At 40.1% G+C, this 12,861-nt stretch overlaps 1 protein-coding gene across 1 annotated transcript; it reads left to right on the top strand.

The window, feature by feature from the left end:
• The first annotated feature begins 822 nt into the window (after positions 1-822).
• On the top strand, positions 823-4,786 carry LOC138023639 (uncharacterized). Its single transcript, XM_068870682.1, has 2 exons — positions 823-1,001; positions 1,977-4,786. Exon 2 carries the CDS (start codon positions 2,003-2,005, stop codon positions 2,789-2,791), a length of 789 nt encoding a protein of 262 aa, XP_068726783.1. The 5' UTR covers positions 823-1,001; positions 1,977-2,002; the 3' UTR covers positions 2,792-4,786.
• Positions 4,787-12,861: the final 8,075 nt, after the last annotated feature.

A 12,861-nucleotide genomic window follows, 5' to 3' on the forward strand; every position in this document is an offset into this window, starting at 1 on the left:
CTAAGAGCTACTTTTCGGAATGGCTTTAATAAAATGAATTTCTGTGAAGCTCAGTTCCCTCAGAAATTTGAAAACACTAGCAAGCGGAAGTTATTCATTCGCTCAAAGTACAGCACCATGACAGCTCCCGTTCTCGATCGCTCAAAGCTAAAGGACAGCCCTTGAGTTCTACAGATGAAATTGCGTTTACATTGTCTAGAAACAAGATTATTACTCAACAGACTTTGCTGGAACATGAGTGGATAAATGAACCTGAAATAAATCAGATAGTCTGCTGCGTATTTCAGAGTAAGAGACCGCACCATGTTTTTTTTTTTTCAACTTTCCATATTAGCCATGTAAGGAAACTCTGTCGACACTGTTTGAAAGAACACCTTAAACAAAACATTTGCTTGCGAATAGAATTTTTATCCTCTCTCTTTGGCCTGGGTTTATTTGAGAATCAAGGGGGACTGGGTTTGGGCCATGTGTCAATGGCCATTATCTTCACCCCCCTCCCAGGATTTTGGCAAGTCGCATGAACTGGCATCTGGGTGAAAACCTGGTTTTGATTGTTACGAGGTAAGTTTTCATACGGTTTTATTCCTACTGCTATTCATCGTCATTTTATTCCAGCAGTATTTTTTGATTCCCGCTTCGAGCCTTTCGTTTCTCATTTCATGTTAATTTCGGTCACTGTGCGGATCGATAATTGGTTGCAGTTAATTTCTGCGTCAGTTTCGGATCTCGGCTACAACACTTTCTTCTTCGATTGTTTTTGCTTTAGTTCATTTCCGTAATTTCTTCTCTCACTTCGGTTCCTTTATTAGGTTACTCGTTTATTCCAAGGCTTCGGGGTGACCTTCGTTCGCATTTCGATTCACGGGCCGATGTCACGTTTGGTCTCTCAGATGACGCCATTCTTTATTTACACTGCGTTGGCGGCCTTACTGTAGGGAAATTGCGCCGCGATCTCCGAATTGTTTCCTCTTTGTCCCCCAAAGTTGTTATTTTGGAGATAGGTACGAATGATCTTGATCCCCTTCGCGCTGAAGTTGTTGATTCCGAAAAAGAATAGTTGGTACGCTTACTCCATGATACTCTTTCGGTTCGGATCATCGGTGTGTGCGCTCTTTTTCAATGGCGCTGCATCGATACTTAATCATTATCTTTGTGGTGTTTTAAAACCAAAAGTAGAAGAAAACCGTGGAAAGGGCTATTTTTTTTCGATCGCGTGGCTCAGTTTCTATATATTTAACAGTTAGATACATCATACGGCAGTGCATTTGTCAGTTATGCAACAAACAACATGTTTGATTGCACTGAAACTGACGGATGGAAGCAAAAACAAGCAACCTGACATCTATTCGACCTGGTAAAATGTCAAGTATTTGAAAACCACCAAGTTTGTCGATTTGTGAATGATAGTTACCTCGGTTCAAGGATTGCAGACATGACGCGACTGAACAAAGCAACTGTAGTCACGGTCAAAAGCACCTGTCTAGTTTATTCCAAGAAAGATTAATTACCGTAAGTTCCTGTTTACTCAATAGAGTTCCAGGAATATGTTTTGCATTTATAGGTTCAGTTTTTTAATCCAACATTTTATCAAACGACTTACCAACTTACCTTTTTTTTTTCAAAGACACAATCCACCGCAATGTTACTGTTACCTTTCTGAGCCTATGAAATCCACACACAAATGCAATGGCAACCAAAATTAGGTTAAACTTTATAGGATCTGAAATTTTGCGAAGCCAATACAAGCGTTACGGATCAAATTTACAAAATGAATAACTTAAAGAATATAATATCTGTCGATGTAGTTAAGAGTGCTCCATATCTGAGAAGTGGCAAAATAATCATAATAATAATAATAATAATAATAATAATAATAATAATAATAATAATAATAATAATAATAATAATAATAATAATAGGCCCTGAAACATGGTGATGACCTACTATTAATTGCTAATTCCTTATGATACTTTCAGCCTTTATTTCCATACCCTCAGTGAAAATGGACTGGTTAGTCTTTGGAGGGAAAATAGCAGCAACTATTGGCGCAAAAATGGCACTTAATGCTGTAGTACCTGGGGCTAGCGCGGCTGTCGATTTCGCTCAAGCAGGATGTGATTTTTGCCAAGGTAATGTAGTTGGAGGTCTAATTAACGTGGCGTCAGGATTGGGAGAAATTTGTACGCTCGGGGCTTCGGGCGTTGTTAAAGATGTAATGAAAGAAAGTGCAAAGAAAGCTGGTGTGCAAACTGCAAAAGAATTGGCGAAGGAGGTCGAGAAGGAAGCAACACGAAAGGTCGGTCAAGAATTTGGCAAACAGTTGGCAAAAGGAATGGTGGAAAAAGGAGGGAAAGAGGCTGCTATTAAAGTTGTAAAGGCGGCAGCTTATGTAGCTGGTAAAAAAGCAACCAAAGAAGTGGGTCAGCAGATTTCTAAAGAATTTGCAAGAGGAGTAGTCAAAGAAGCGGTTGAAGAAGCGTGGAAAGAGGGTACTAAGATAACCGCCAAGAACGTTGTACATTTTTCTGCGATAAAAGTAATTTCCACTGGTGGCCGTGAAATTTTAGAAACTGTTGCAAAGGATCTTTCTCATGACGCAATGAAAGCAGGTAGTGAAGCCCTCCTTCATCAAATGGCAAAGCAGACTGGAAAGACAGTCTCATCCTTTGCTCTAACCGGAAGTGTTGCTACAGCTGCTGCCTCGAAGGAGTTCACGAAGAATGCTTTCAAACTCACGGGTATTGATTATAGCATTGCAGTTGTAAAGGGCGGCATAAACTATTTAAAGTAAGGAAACCCTGATAGCTAAAAGCTCCCAGAAGACCCCTAATTGTAAGACGAATGTTGTAATGTTCCTTTTTTTTTTTTTTTCTTTAGCACTTTCTTTCGTTTTGCTTTGGTTTTTTCTCTACGGTGTTGTTATCTCCGAACCTCCTCCACCCCCTCACACTTTTCCGTGATTCATACCAGCCTAGCAGGTGATCAGGATAGGAACGTACTCTTTATCAGCAAAACTAGATATTCAAGGGATTTAAAATTGTTAAACATGCCTCAGATGTTCAAACGATGGATAGCGCTATCCTCTGGATAAATCACTCTCCAGTGCACAAGTAATAGCGAAACCAATAGAGATTTATCCGGTGGATAGCGTTATTCACATTTAGAACAATTAACTGGAGCCTGATCTGATAAATATAATACTACGAGTTGAAACTCAAGACAAGCAGTGAATTGTTGAAAGTTAGTAGACTAGTGTTTAAGGGTTCTGTAAGCCAGTCGGTCACAGAGTGGATCATTGGTTTACTAGATGCCATTTCAGGTTACACCTCAGAACTAGTTTAAAAAAAACTGAGAAGCAATGATCAAGTCACCTTTGTAAGGGCAGAAAATTATTGATATTGTACTAATTTAATTCGCTTTCACTGAAAATAGGAAAATTTAGAACAGCGTAGAAAGTATTAACCGTAACTTCTAGCCGCTCAGCTGTTAATTGTTTGGAGAAACTACTGTAATTCATAGTAGCGGTACATCAGTAGGGAACTTAAGCAACGACAGCGGCGACGGCAACGAAAACGGAAAAAAGTGCGTATTTAGTGTGCAAAAGCAATAGCTTTCCACGCCCTGCACGTGCGTGTTTCGTGTTTGTCCATTTCTTTGCCGTCGTCTGGAAAACAACAGGGAGCTTAAGCAACGACAACGGCGACGGCAACGAGAACGTCACAAATTTGCTTATTTGGTAGGCAAAAACAATAGCTTTGAACGCCCTGCACGTGTGTTTTTCACTTTTGTCCATTTCTTTGCCGTCGTCAGCAAAACTACAACGTGAAACAGCCAAATTTGAGGTTTTATGGACAACGTCATTACTTGAGGATAAATTTTCATTTTCTGCCCTAAATTGAGCGCCGTTCCTACCAGCGTCATTTTTGAGGAACTACCACACCCCCGTCATATTAAAAAAGTTGAAATAGTAACGAAGCGATTACAACAACGCGAATTTATATTTTGAGATGACTTTCTCGTTGCCGTCGCCGTTGTCGTTGCTTAAGCTCCCTAACAACGTAAAATAGCCAAATTTGAGGTTTTATCAAGAACGTCAGCACTTGAAAATAAATTCTCATTTCTTCCCTAAACTAAGCGCCGTCCTGATCAGTGTCATTCTGGAGAAATTACCACGCCCTTGTTCCATTAAAAAGATTAAAATAGTCACGAAGTGATCACAATAATGCGAATTTACATTTTGAGATGACGTTCTTGTTGACGTCGCCGTCGCCGTTTTAACGGCAACTTTTGGATTTTATTTTTATGAACTGTTGCCTACTTGTTTGATTTTGTAATTCATCAGTTTTATAAAGCGTGGGTTGCATTCTGTGCAATAAAGCTTTAGTAATATTGGCTCATCTTTCGTAAAAGGAGTAGTAGGGCTGTCTTTTGCGGTTATTATGTAAGAGTGAAACTATTTTGCTACTCACAGCGAAGGAGTGTCATCCTAGAGAGTTAGGAAATTACCCCGCTGGGCCTAAAACCTTGCTACCGCATATGAAATTAACTAAAACAATCAGCAAGAAAACCTGAGGGTAAAAATTAATGTTACAGGTTAAAGTTAAGTTTAGGTTGGTTTTTATTTAACTTAGGTTAAATTTTCTCAAACTTAGAATATTATGAACGGTTTTCCTTTTTTTGGGGATGTAGCAAATTAAAAAAAAAAAAAAAAATGAGGCCTTGATTTTAGGGGGGACAAAAAAGAACAATGAAAAAAGAGAGTGTGGATTAAATACCTCCTACATCCCAATTACCTTGCCTTTCCTTCCTATTCCATTAACCTCCTCTCCCTTTCCTTCCTTTCTTCCTTACTGTCCCTTACATTAGTTTCCACGGATTTTGAAGGAAAAATCGTGAAATATTGTGGGCAGTTCATTTACGTCGCTATGAAAAATACACCATGAACAAGCCATCCTTTCTAGTCATAATAACAAACCGATTTTCTTTGTCACATGCAAACAATTCTAAGGGACGATGCAATAATTTTCAGGAAGAGGTGGGGGGGGGGGGGGACCTTGTTAACTCATGGCCTAAGGAAGGGGGGTTAACTTTTAAATTTCTAATGAAAAGCATGGGGAGTTGTATCTATTGGGAGCAAGCTGACTTCTAGATGCACTGTACCTCAACAGTGATACTAATTTCTTTTTGGGACTGATTTAATATCAATAGAACATGATTTATTGTGCCATCAAAATCATAACAAAGAACTCACAGTATTTAGTACCAAAGTGATAACCAATTTACCCATCTGGTCACATCGCATTTTAACTTATTTCTAATTAAGACAACAAACTGGAATCCAGGATCACAAGAAGGGGGTGCCCCATTATGAGATGTACCTAACAGAGAGAAAGAGAGAGCTTTTCAACCCAAAGGAGTGTCAGGTGAACCTCAGGACAGCTCCTGGATGGGCCCCTTGACATTCTCTGTGATAAACTGACACTGTAGGTAACTAGTAACATTTTAAGGATGTTCGCGCTAATTGTTTGTGAGCAACTTTTACTGCGCAGGTAACGCGACTGTAATTTGTCACGCATCACTTCAAGCATTACTTAAGATCTTACCGCGACAAAAACGCATAGGAAAAATTTCCATGCCGGGAAAGGAATGGCACATTTATTTCCAATTCATCATGAAACTTTAACAAGGGAGGCGCGGTGGCCTCATGGTTAGTGTGCTCGTCTCATGTGTGCAAACATGCAGCTATTAGCTCATTTGTCTCTCATGGAAAAAGATAATTATTAGAAAAGCCACTGCGCACCGGTGGCTCAGTTGGTTGAGCACCGGGCTGTTACGCGGGAGGTCGTTAGTTCAACTCCCGCCCTACCAACACTCAGGGTCTTTACATAACTGAGGAGAAAATTCTGCCGTTGTAATTACATCTGCAAACGGTTAGACTCTCAAGTCTTCTCGGATAAGAACGATAAGCCGGAGGTCCCGTCTCACAACCCTTCAATGTTCATATTCCTGTGGGACGTAAAAGAACCCGCACACTTGTCGTAAAAAGTAGAGCATGTAGTTCCCGGTGTTGTGGCCTGTCTTCTGTGGTGTATCATGGTTGGGAGGGTAAATGCTCGGAGATATTAGCTACCCCCAAGCTACTCTAAAAATCCGAGGGTAAATAAAGATATATGATATAATATGATATGAGATTTGATAACTCATCCTGGCTTGTGATGTCATTAAAAGAACCGTCTTCATGGGTTGCTTTACTTCTGCACTTTGCACATGGCCTGCTTAAGAGAAAACTGAGAGATATCCTGCTTAAGATATCAGTGGATCACATAATACTGTTCATTTCATGTTTTAATAACAAACTTGAAAAGGGGTCATGTTTTATTACCACTTTCAAATAGTTTAACAGGATTTGAAAACACTTAAGCCACTTCAGCAAATGTGCATGTTCAAGCATCGTCGTAGATCTTAAGCTCCCTAGAAAGAAGCGCTACGACGCGAAACAAGCGCGCAACACATGGAATGTACCTCGTTCCTTAATCCATAAGTTCCAAATAAAAGCGTTAAGTCGCGAATGAAGCGCGTAACACGTGGACTATACTTCGTCCCTTAAACCATAAAGCGATACGAACAAGCTGCGACGCGAATAAAGTTCGCAACACATGGAATATACCACGTTCTTTAAACCCTGAAGCGAAGCGAACAAACTAGCACGCGAATCAAGCGCGAAAATCATGGAATATGCCATGAGGCGAAACAAGTGCGCTGCAAATCTTAAGCTGTGACTCGTTCTTTTATCTAGAGACAAAACAAATGGTTAGACATGGAATATGCCTCCTACTTTAAACAGAAATATACGTGGTTTTTGAGGCGAAACAGACCGGTTGAGTAACCATGTGTTGTTGACAGGAAACAATAGGGAGCTTTGGCAACGACGACGGGAACGGCAACGAGAACGTCATCACAAAACATGAATTCTCATTATTGTAATCACTTCAAAACTATTCCAAGTTTTTTTAACCAGAGAAAGGTATGGCAGTCTCTCAGGAATGAAAACGTTACGAGAGACGCTTTATTTAGGAAAGACAATCAAAATTTATCTTCAAATGCTGACGACCTTCGTAAAACCTTAAAGCTGGTCATTTCACGTCATTGTTTTGCTGACGACAGCAAAGTAATAGACAAAAATGAAAAACGTACGTGCAGAGCGTGCAAGGCTATTGTCTTTGGCCAGTAAATATGCAAATTTGTGACGTTCTTGTTGACGTCGCCGTTGTCGTTGCTAAAGCTCCCGTATATTGTACACTTAAGCGACGAATCGAGGATGTTTCGATTTTGAAGTGCGATGCCACTGCAAATAAATTCAAACTTAGTTAGTAGAGGGAGATGATTCGAATGATCTTTTCACGTGGGATGCCTGTGGCAGACCACTTTTAAAAATAACCTTAGTGTCGTCGTAATTAGATATGGAAATTAGGAAGCCACGTGCTTGTCACGAAGCTATTGGTTTGATACTGCCATGTGGGATATACCACAGGCATGAGCTATCTTATTTTCCCGGGAAAGGTAATTGGAATAGCTGACACGAACGTCCCAACTAGCATACTATTTCATCTCCTCGAGTCACTGCTCTGCCATACTGAATTTTCAGAAGACAGCATCTCGTAAATTGGTCCGGAGCAAATTTTGCAAAATTTGAAACCACGAACGGAAGTGACAAAAATTGGAAACTCTTTTGGGTCACATGGTTGCAAGAACATTTAAAAATCCTGATTTAAGCAGTCAATCGGATTTAACCATTCCCGCGTTTTACTCTGTAGTAAACATGAATCCAAATCAGGCTTTTTGTGTCCCTATTGCCCTGTCGATTTTACTGTGTCCTCAGACTGAGGAGTAACTGCAGAATACCCTGCCATTTTGAAGCTGCGCCTTTAAGCCTCTTATACCACTGAAATAACGCAGTTCCGAGACAAAAAAAGGTGTACACGTCGCTGGTGCTATTAAAAAAAAATCCCTGGAACAAGTAATCAAACAAGACATCTTCAACAGCCATTTCTTTGCTATTTCGCGCGCGCTCATGTAAAAAACCCTGGATACAATGGGTACAAGCCAAATCATCAACCAATCACACAAGAGTCTCCTTTTGTTAAGCAATGGGCTTGTGTTTAATCCTTTCGCGAAATCGAAAGCAACCAAACGTTATCAAGAAAGCAGAAGATAAGTAACAGGTAAGCGAATCTTTATTTCGTAACTTTTTATTCAATTTTCTAAGGGCTCGTGTCTTCATCCATGTGGTGCGTCGGTGTTGTGGCTTTAGTTAAGAAAAAAATGTTTTTGCTGGCCATATGAAAAACTTTCAAATTAAAGGCGCTTTCAAATGGGCTGTTTGTGATCTACATCATCGTGCGCTACCCAACAACCTTGCATGGGTAAAAAAAAACCTACCTGCTTGAAAGATCACAAAGAGATGATGAGCCCCATATCGAAGGGTAAACGTCATGAATATGATGTACCAGGAATTAAGGAGCCCCTTTTAGGAATGGCTACATCTATGGTAGAAGAATTACACGTGTGCTTCGTTTGCAAAATCGAAAGCGGATAAAAGGCAATCATTATGGTCTATATCATTGCGGCTTTGTAGAAAGGCTTTTGTGCAGGTAAGATCAGTAAGAAATGAGCCCCTTCTAAGAAAGAAAAAACCTCGTTGAGTCTAGGGAACCGGGAAGTAAAGACCTCCTTTCTTGAATGGCTTCAATAAAATGAATTTCAGTGAAGCTCATTTCGGTCAGAAATTTGCAAACATTATCAAGCAGAAGTTATTCATTCGCCTAGGTTTGACGATATGTTTGCTCCCCTGGCAGCTCCCATTCTCCATCGCTCAAAGCTAGAGGACGGCCCTTAATTTCTATAGATGAAATTGCGTTTACACTGTCAAGAAACATGATTATTACTCAACAGACTTCGTCTGTCAGACTAAGACACTGCACCACGTTTTTTTCAACTTTCGATATTGGCCACGCAGCGAAAATGTCGACACTCTAGGAAAGAACACCTTAAAATTAGTATCATAGCCAGGTTTACAGGTCGTATCTTTTAAAATGGCGAAGTCATAGCTTCGCAAATTCGGGAAATTTTACACACATTTGTATTGTTATATTGGGGGCACAAACTTGCCCTCCTGCATGAGGCGTCTTTAACATTTCCCAACCTTGTAAAACCACATTTTTGCTATTTTACAAGAAATTTGCACTGTCCAGAGATTTTCGCTACAAAAATTGAAAAAAACCGCGGAAAGGGCTTGTTTTCGATCGCGCCACTCAACGGTTTCTTTATATTTAACAGTTAGATACATTATTCGGCAGCGCATCGGTCATTCATGCAACAAACAACAGGTTTGATTGCACTGAAATTGACGGATGGAAATATTTTGGAGCCAGAAATAGAAGAAAACCGTGGAAAGGGCTTTTTTTTTTCGATCGCGCAGCTCAGTTTCTATATTTTTAACAATGAGATACATCATACGGCAGTGCATTTGTCAGTTATGCAACAAACAACAGGTTTGATTGCACTGAAATTGACGGATGGTAGCAAAAAAAGCAACCTGATATCTATTCGACCTGCTAAAATGTCAAGTATTTGAGAACCACCAAGTTTGTCGATTTGTGAATGATAATTAACTCGGTTCAAGGATTGCAGACATGACGCGACTGAACAAAGCAACTGTAGTTACGGTCAAAAGCAACTGTCTAGTTAAAAAAAATCCAAGAAAGATTATCGTCTGTTCCTGTTTACTTAATAGAGTTCCAGGATTATATTTTGCCTTTATAGGTTCAGTAACGCGTTTTTCATTCCAACATTATAACAAGCGACGTACAAGCTTACCCTTGTTTTTTAAAGAGACAATCCAACGCCATGTTACAGTGGCTGTTACCTTCCTGAACTACGAAATTCACACACAATTGCAGTGGCATCCAATTTGAGTTAAACCCAATACGATCTGAAATTCTGCGAAGCCAATACAAGTTACTGATCAAATTTACAAAATGAATAAAACTTAAGGAATATAATATCTGTCAACCGCAATTACAAACCCTTCTCTGAAAAAGCACTCTTACAGTCTCATCCTCACCCCAGTGTGCGGAAAACTAGCACAATGCCAAAAAGTAAAAAAAAAAAAAAAAAAAAGAACTTGCTAAGTAGCTGACATGATTAATGAAAGATGAGTCGTAAAAGTCAATCAGAGTGCAATGATCCTCGACCATGCCCACGACGCCTTTCTTTATGGAAATAATTAAAAAAAATTTCTGATAGCGGCTGCGGCATTCCCAAAATAGGCCCTGAAACATGGTGATGACCTACTATTAATTGCCAATTCCTTATGGTACTTTCAGCTTTTGTTTCCATACCTCAGTGAAGATGGACTGGTTAAGGTAGAATAGTAGTAGGTACTGGCGCAAAAAATGGCACTTAATGCTGCAGTACCTGCGGCTAGCCCAACTGTCGATTTCGTTTAAGCAGGATATGATTTTTTCCAAGGTAACGTAACCGGAGGTCTACTCAACGTGGCGTCAGGAGTGTGCGAAATTTGTACACTTGGGGCTTCAGGGGCTGTTAAAGATGCAACGAAAGAAAGTGCAAAGAAAGCTAGCGTGGAACTGCAAAAGAATTGGCGAAGGAGGCCGAGAAGGAAGCAGCACAAAAAATTAGTCAAGAACTTGGCAAACAATTGGAAAAAAAGATGGTGAAAGAAGGAGGGAAAGAGGCTGCTATTGAAGCTGCGAAGGCGGCAGCTTATGAAGCTGGTAAAAAAGCAACCAAAGAGGTGGGTCAGCAGGTTTCTAAAGAAATTGCAAGAGGAGTAGTCCAAGAAGCAGTTGAAGAAGCGTGGAAAGAGGGTACCGAGATAACCGCCAAGAAGCTTGGCCATTATTCTGCGATAAAAATTATTTCACTGTGGCCGTGACAACTGTTACAAAGGATCTTTTTCATGACGCATGATATTCAAAGGATTTAAAATTGTTGAACTGATCTCATACATATAATACTATAAGTAGAAACTCAAGACAAGCAGTGAATTGTTGAAAGGTAGTTGACCAGTGTTTTAGGTTTTTGTATGCCAGTCGGTCACAGAGTGGATCATTGGTTTACTAGATGCCATTTCAGATTACACCTCAGAACTAGTCTGAAAAAGAAGCAATGCTAGTCACCTTTGTAAGGGCAGAAAATTATTGATATTGTATTGATTTAATTCGCTTTCACTGAAAATAGGAAAAGAACAGCGTAGAAACTATTAACAGTAACTTCTAGCCGCTCAGCTGTTAATTGTTTGGAGCATTCACTGTAATTCATAGTAGTGGTACATCAAATGGGAACTTAAGCAACGACAACGGCGACGGCAACGGCAACGAGAACGTCAAAATTTTGCATATTTAGTGTGCAAAAGCAATAGCTTAAATTCGAGTCAAGTCGAGTCGAATCGTTAACATTTAAAGCAGCCTTTCTTGTGGTCTTGCTGTTTTTTTCTGTGTGTGTGTGTCTCGCGAATGGACTTGGCGCCAGCAAGACGACTCGTCTAAGAGCGACACGACTAGACTCGATTAGTGTCGAATCGTCAACAGGTTGTAAGCCTCTGCTGGTTCTTGCAAATTGATTTTAACTTTCTCCAATCATCAAGTCCAAAGACGAACCCACTCACTTTGGGTGTATTGGACATGTGTGGAAGATTGGAGGGAAGATTGTGAAGATATTGACTTGGCAGCTGTGAAAGCACCCTGCAAGCAGAGCCTTTCTTTTGCTTGCTCGATTTTGGCGTTCTCGAGAAAGGCTCTGCTTGAATCGAGTAAGATCTTTATTGAATATACGCTGCATGTTGCCAGGATACAGTCTCGAACCCAAGCCTAATATGCCAGATCTCGCCGCTATCTTGGTTTTTCATGGTACAGCGGGCTCAATTATAACCATCGGTTTTGTCTCTAAACGGACGCTCCCACTGGAAAAACCGGTTTGACGAGAGAAAACAAGATTGACTAGTCCAGAAGTTCGGGCTGCGGCGGCTTCAAAGAGTTGACGCGATTCGGGCAGAGCCTACTTTTCTCCTCCTCAGTAAAGAAAAAGACAAAAGGAGGCTCTGCTCGCAGGGTGCTGTGAAAGGTAAAACTGAAATTTTGTTGTAGTCAGTCCTGCGCTCGTTTGAGTTTCTTTTCTTTTTTGAGTTTCGCTGGCCAGAGTCAGTTCTGTCGCAAATGGATTAACACCGATGCAACATATCATTTGTTGTGTCATGCACACGTGCAAATACATTTACCACAGAAAACAATATCACATAAAAATTACTTGTGTGGATGCGGCTTAAATCAGGAAGTAAAACACGGGTGGAGATCAGATTTTAACTAATGACTGTTATCCAAATAATTTATTGTTCCCTTGCTTACAAAAACTGATGGCTTAGTCCTATGAGGAGCAGGGTTGTTACGAGAATTGAAATTAAACGATTCTGACTAGCCTTGGTTAGCTTTAAATGAGACTTCGTAGCGAGGAGACAGTGATTACGAAGTCTTATGGCTGAGTGATTATCAACTTCTGCAGGTAGTTGTCTGTGACGATAAAAATCAGTCTGCCGACATTCATTTAAGTATTTTTTTCGCTTTATAATGCAGTTAGGATCAATTAGTAATCGTCAGCACAAATGGTGAGTTCACACTAGACCCTTAAGGGCACTTCAAACTTACTTAAGCTTGAATTGCACTCCGATTCTTGTGAAGAAATTGCATTCATAATATCATTAACGCTGCCACACACATGTTTATATCAAAATATCTGTGAAGACAAAAACTGTACAACTATTCAGCTGAACTATTTCAAGCTCTG

The sequence above is a fragment of the Montipora capricornis genome, chromosome 11 (genome assembly GCF_036669925.1).
Source record: "Montipora capricornis isolate CH-2021 chromosome 11, ASM3666992v2, whole genome shotgun sequence".
Classification (NCBI taxonomy): Eukaryota; Metazoa; Cnidaria; class Anthozoa; order Scleractinia; family Acroporidae; genus Montipora; species Montipora capricornis.

Coding starts and splice junctions, on each gene's coding strand:
- LOC138023639 (XM_068870682.1), top strand. CDS start 2,003: ATGGACTGGTTAGTCTTTGGAGGGAAAATAGCAGCAACTATTGGCGCA.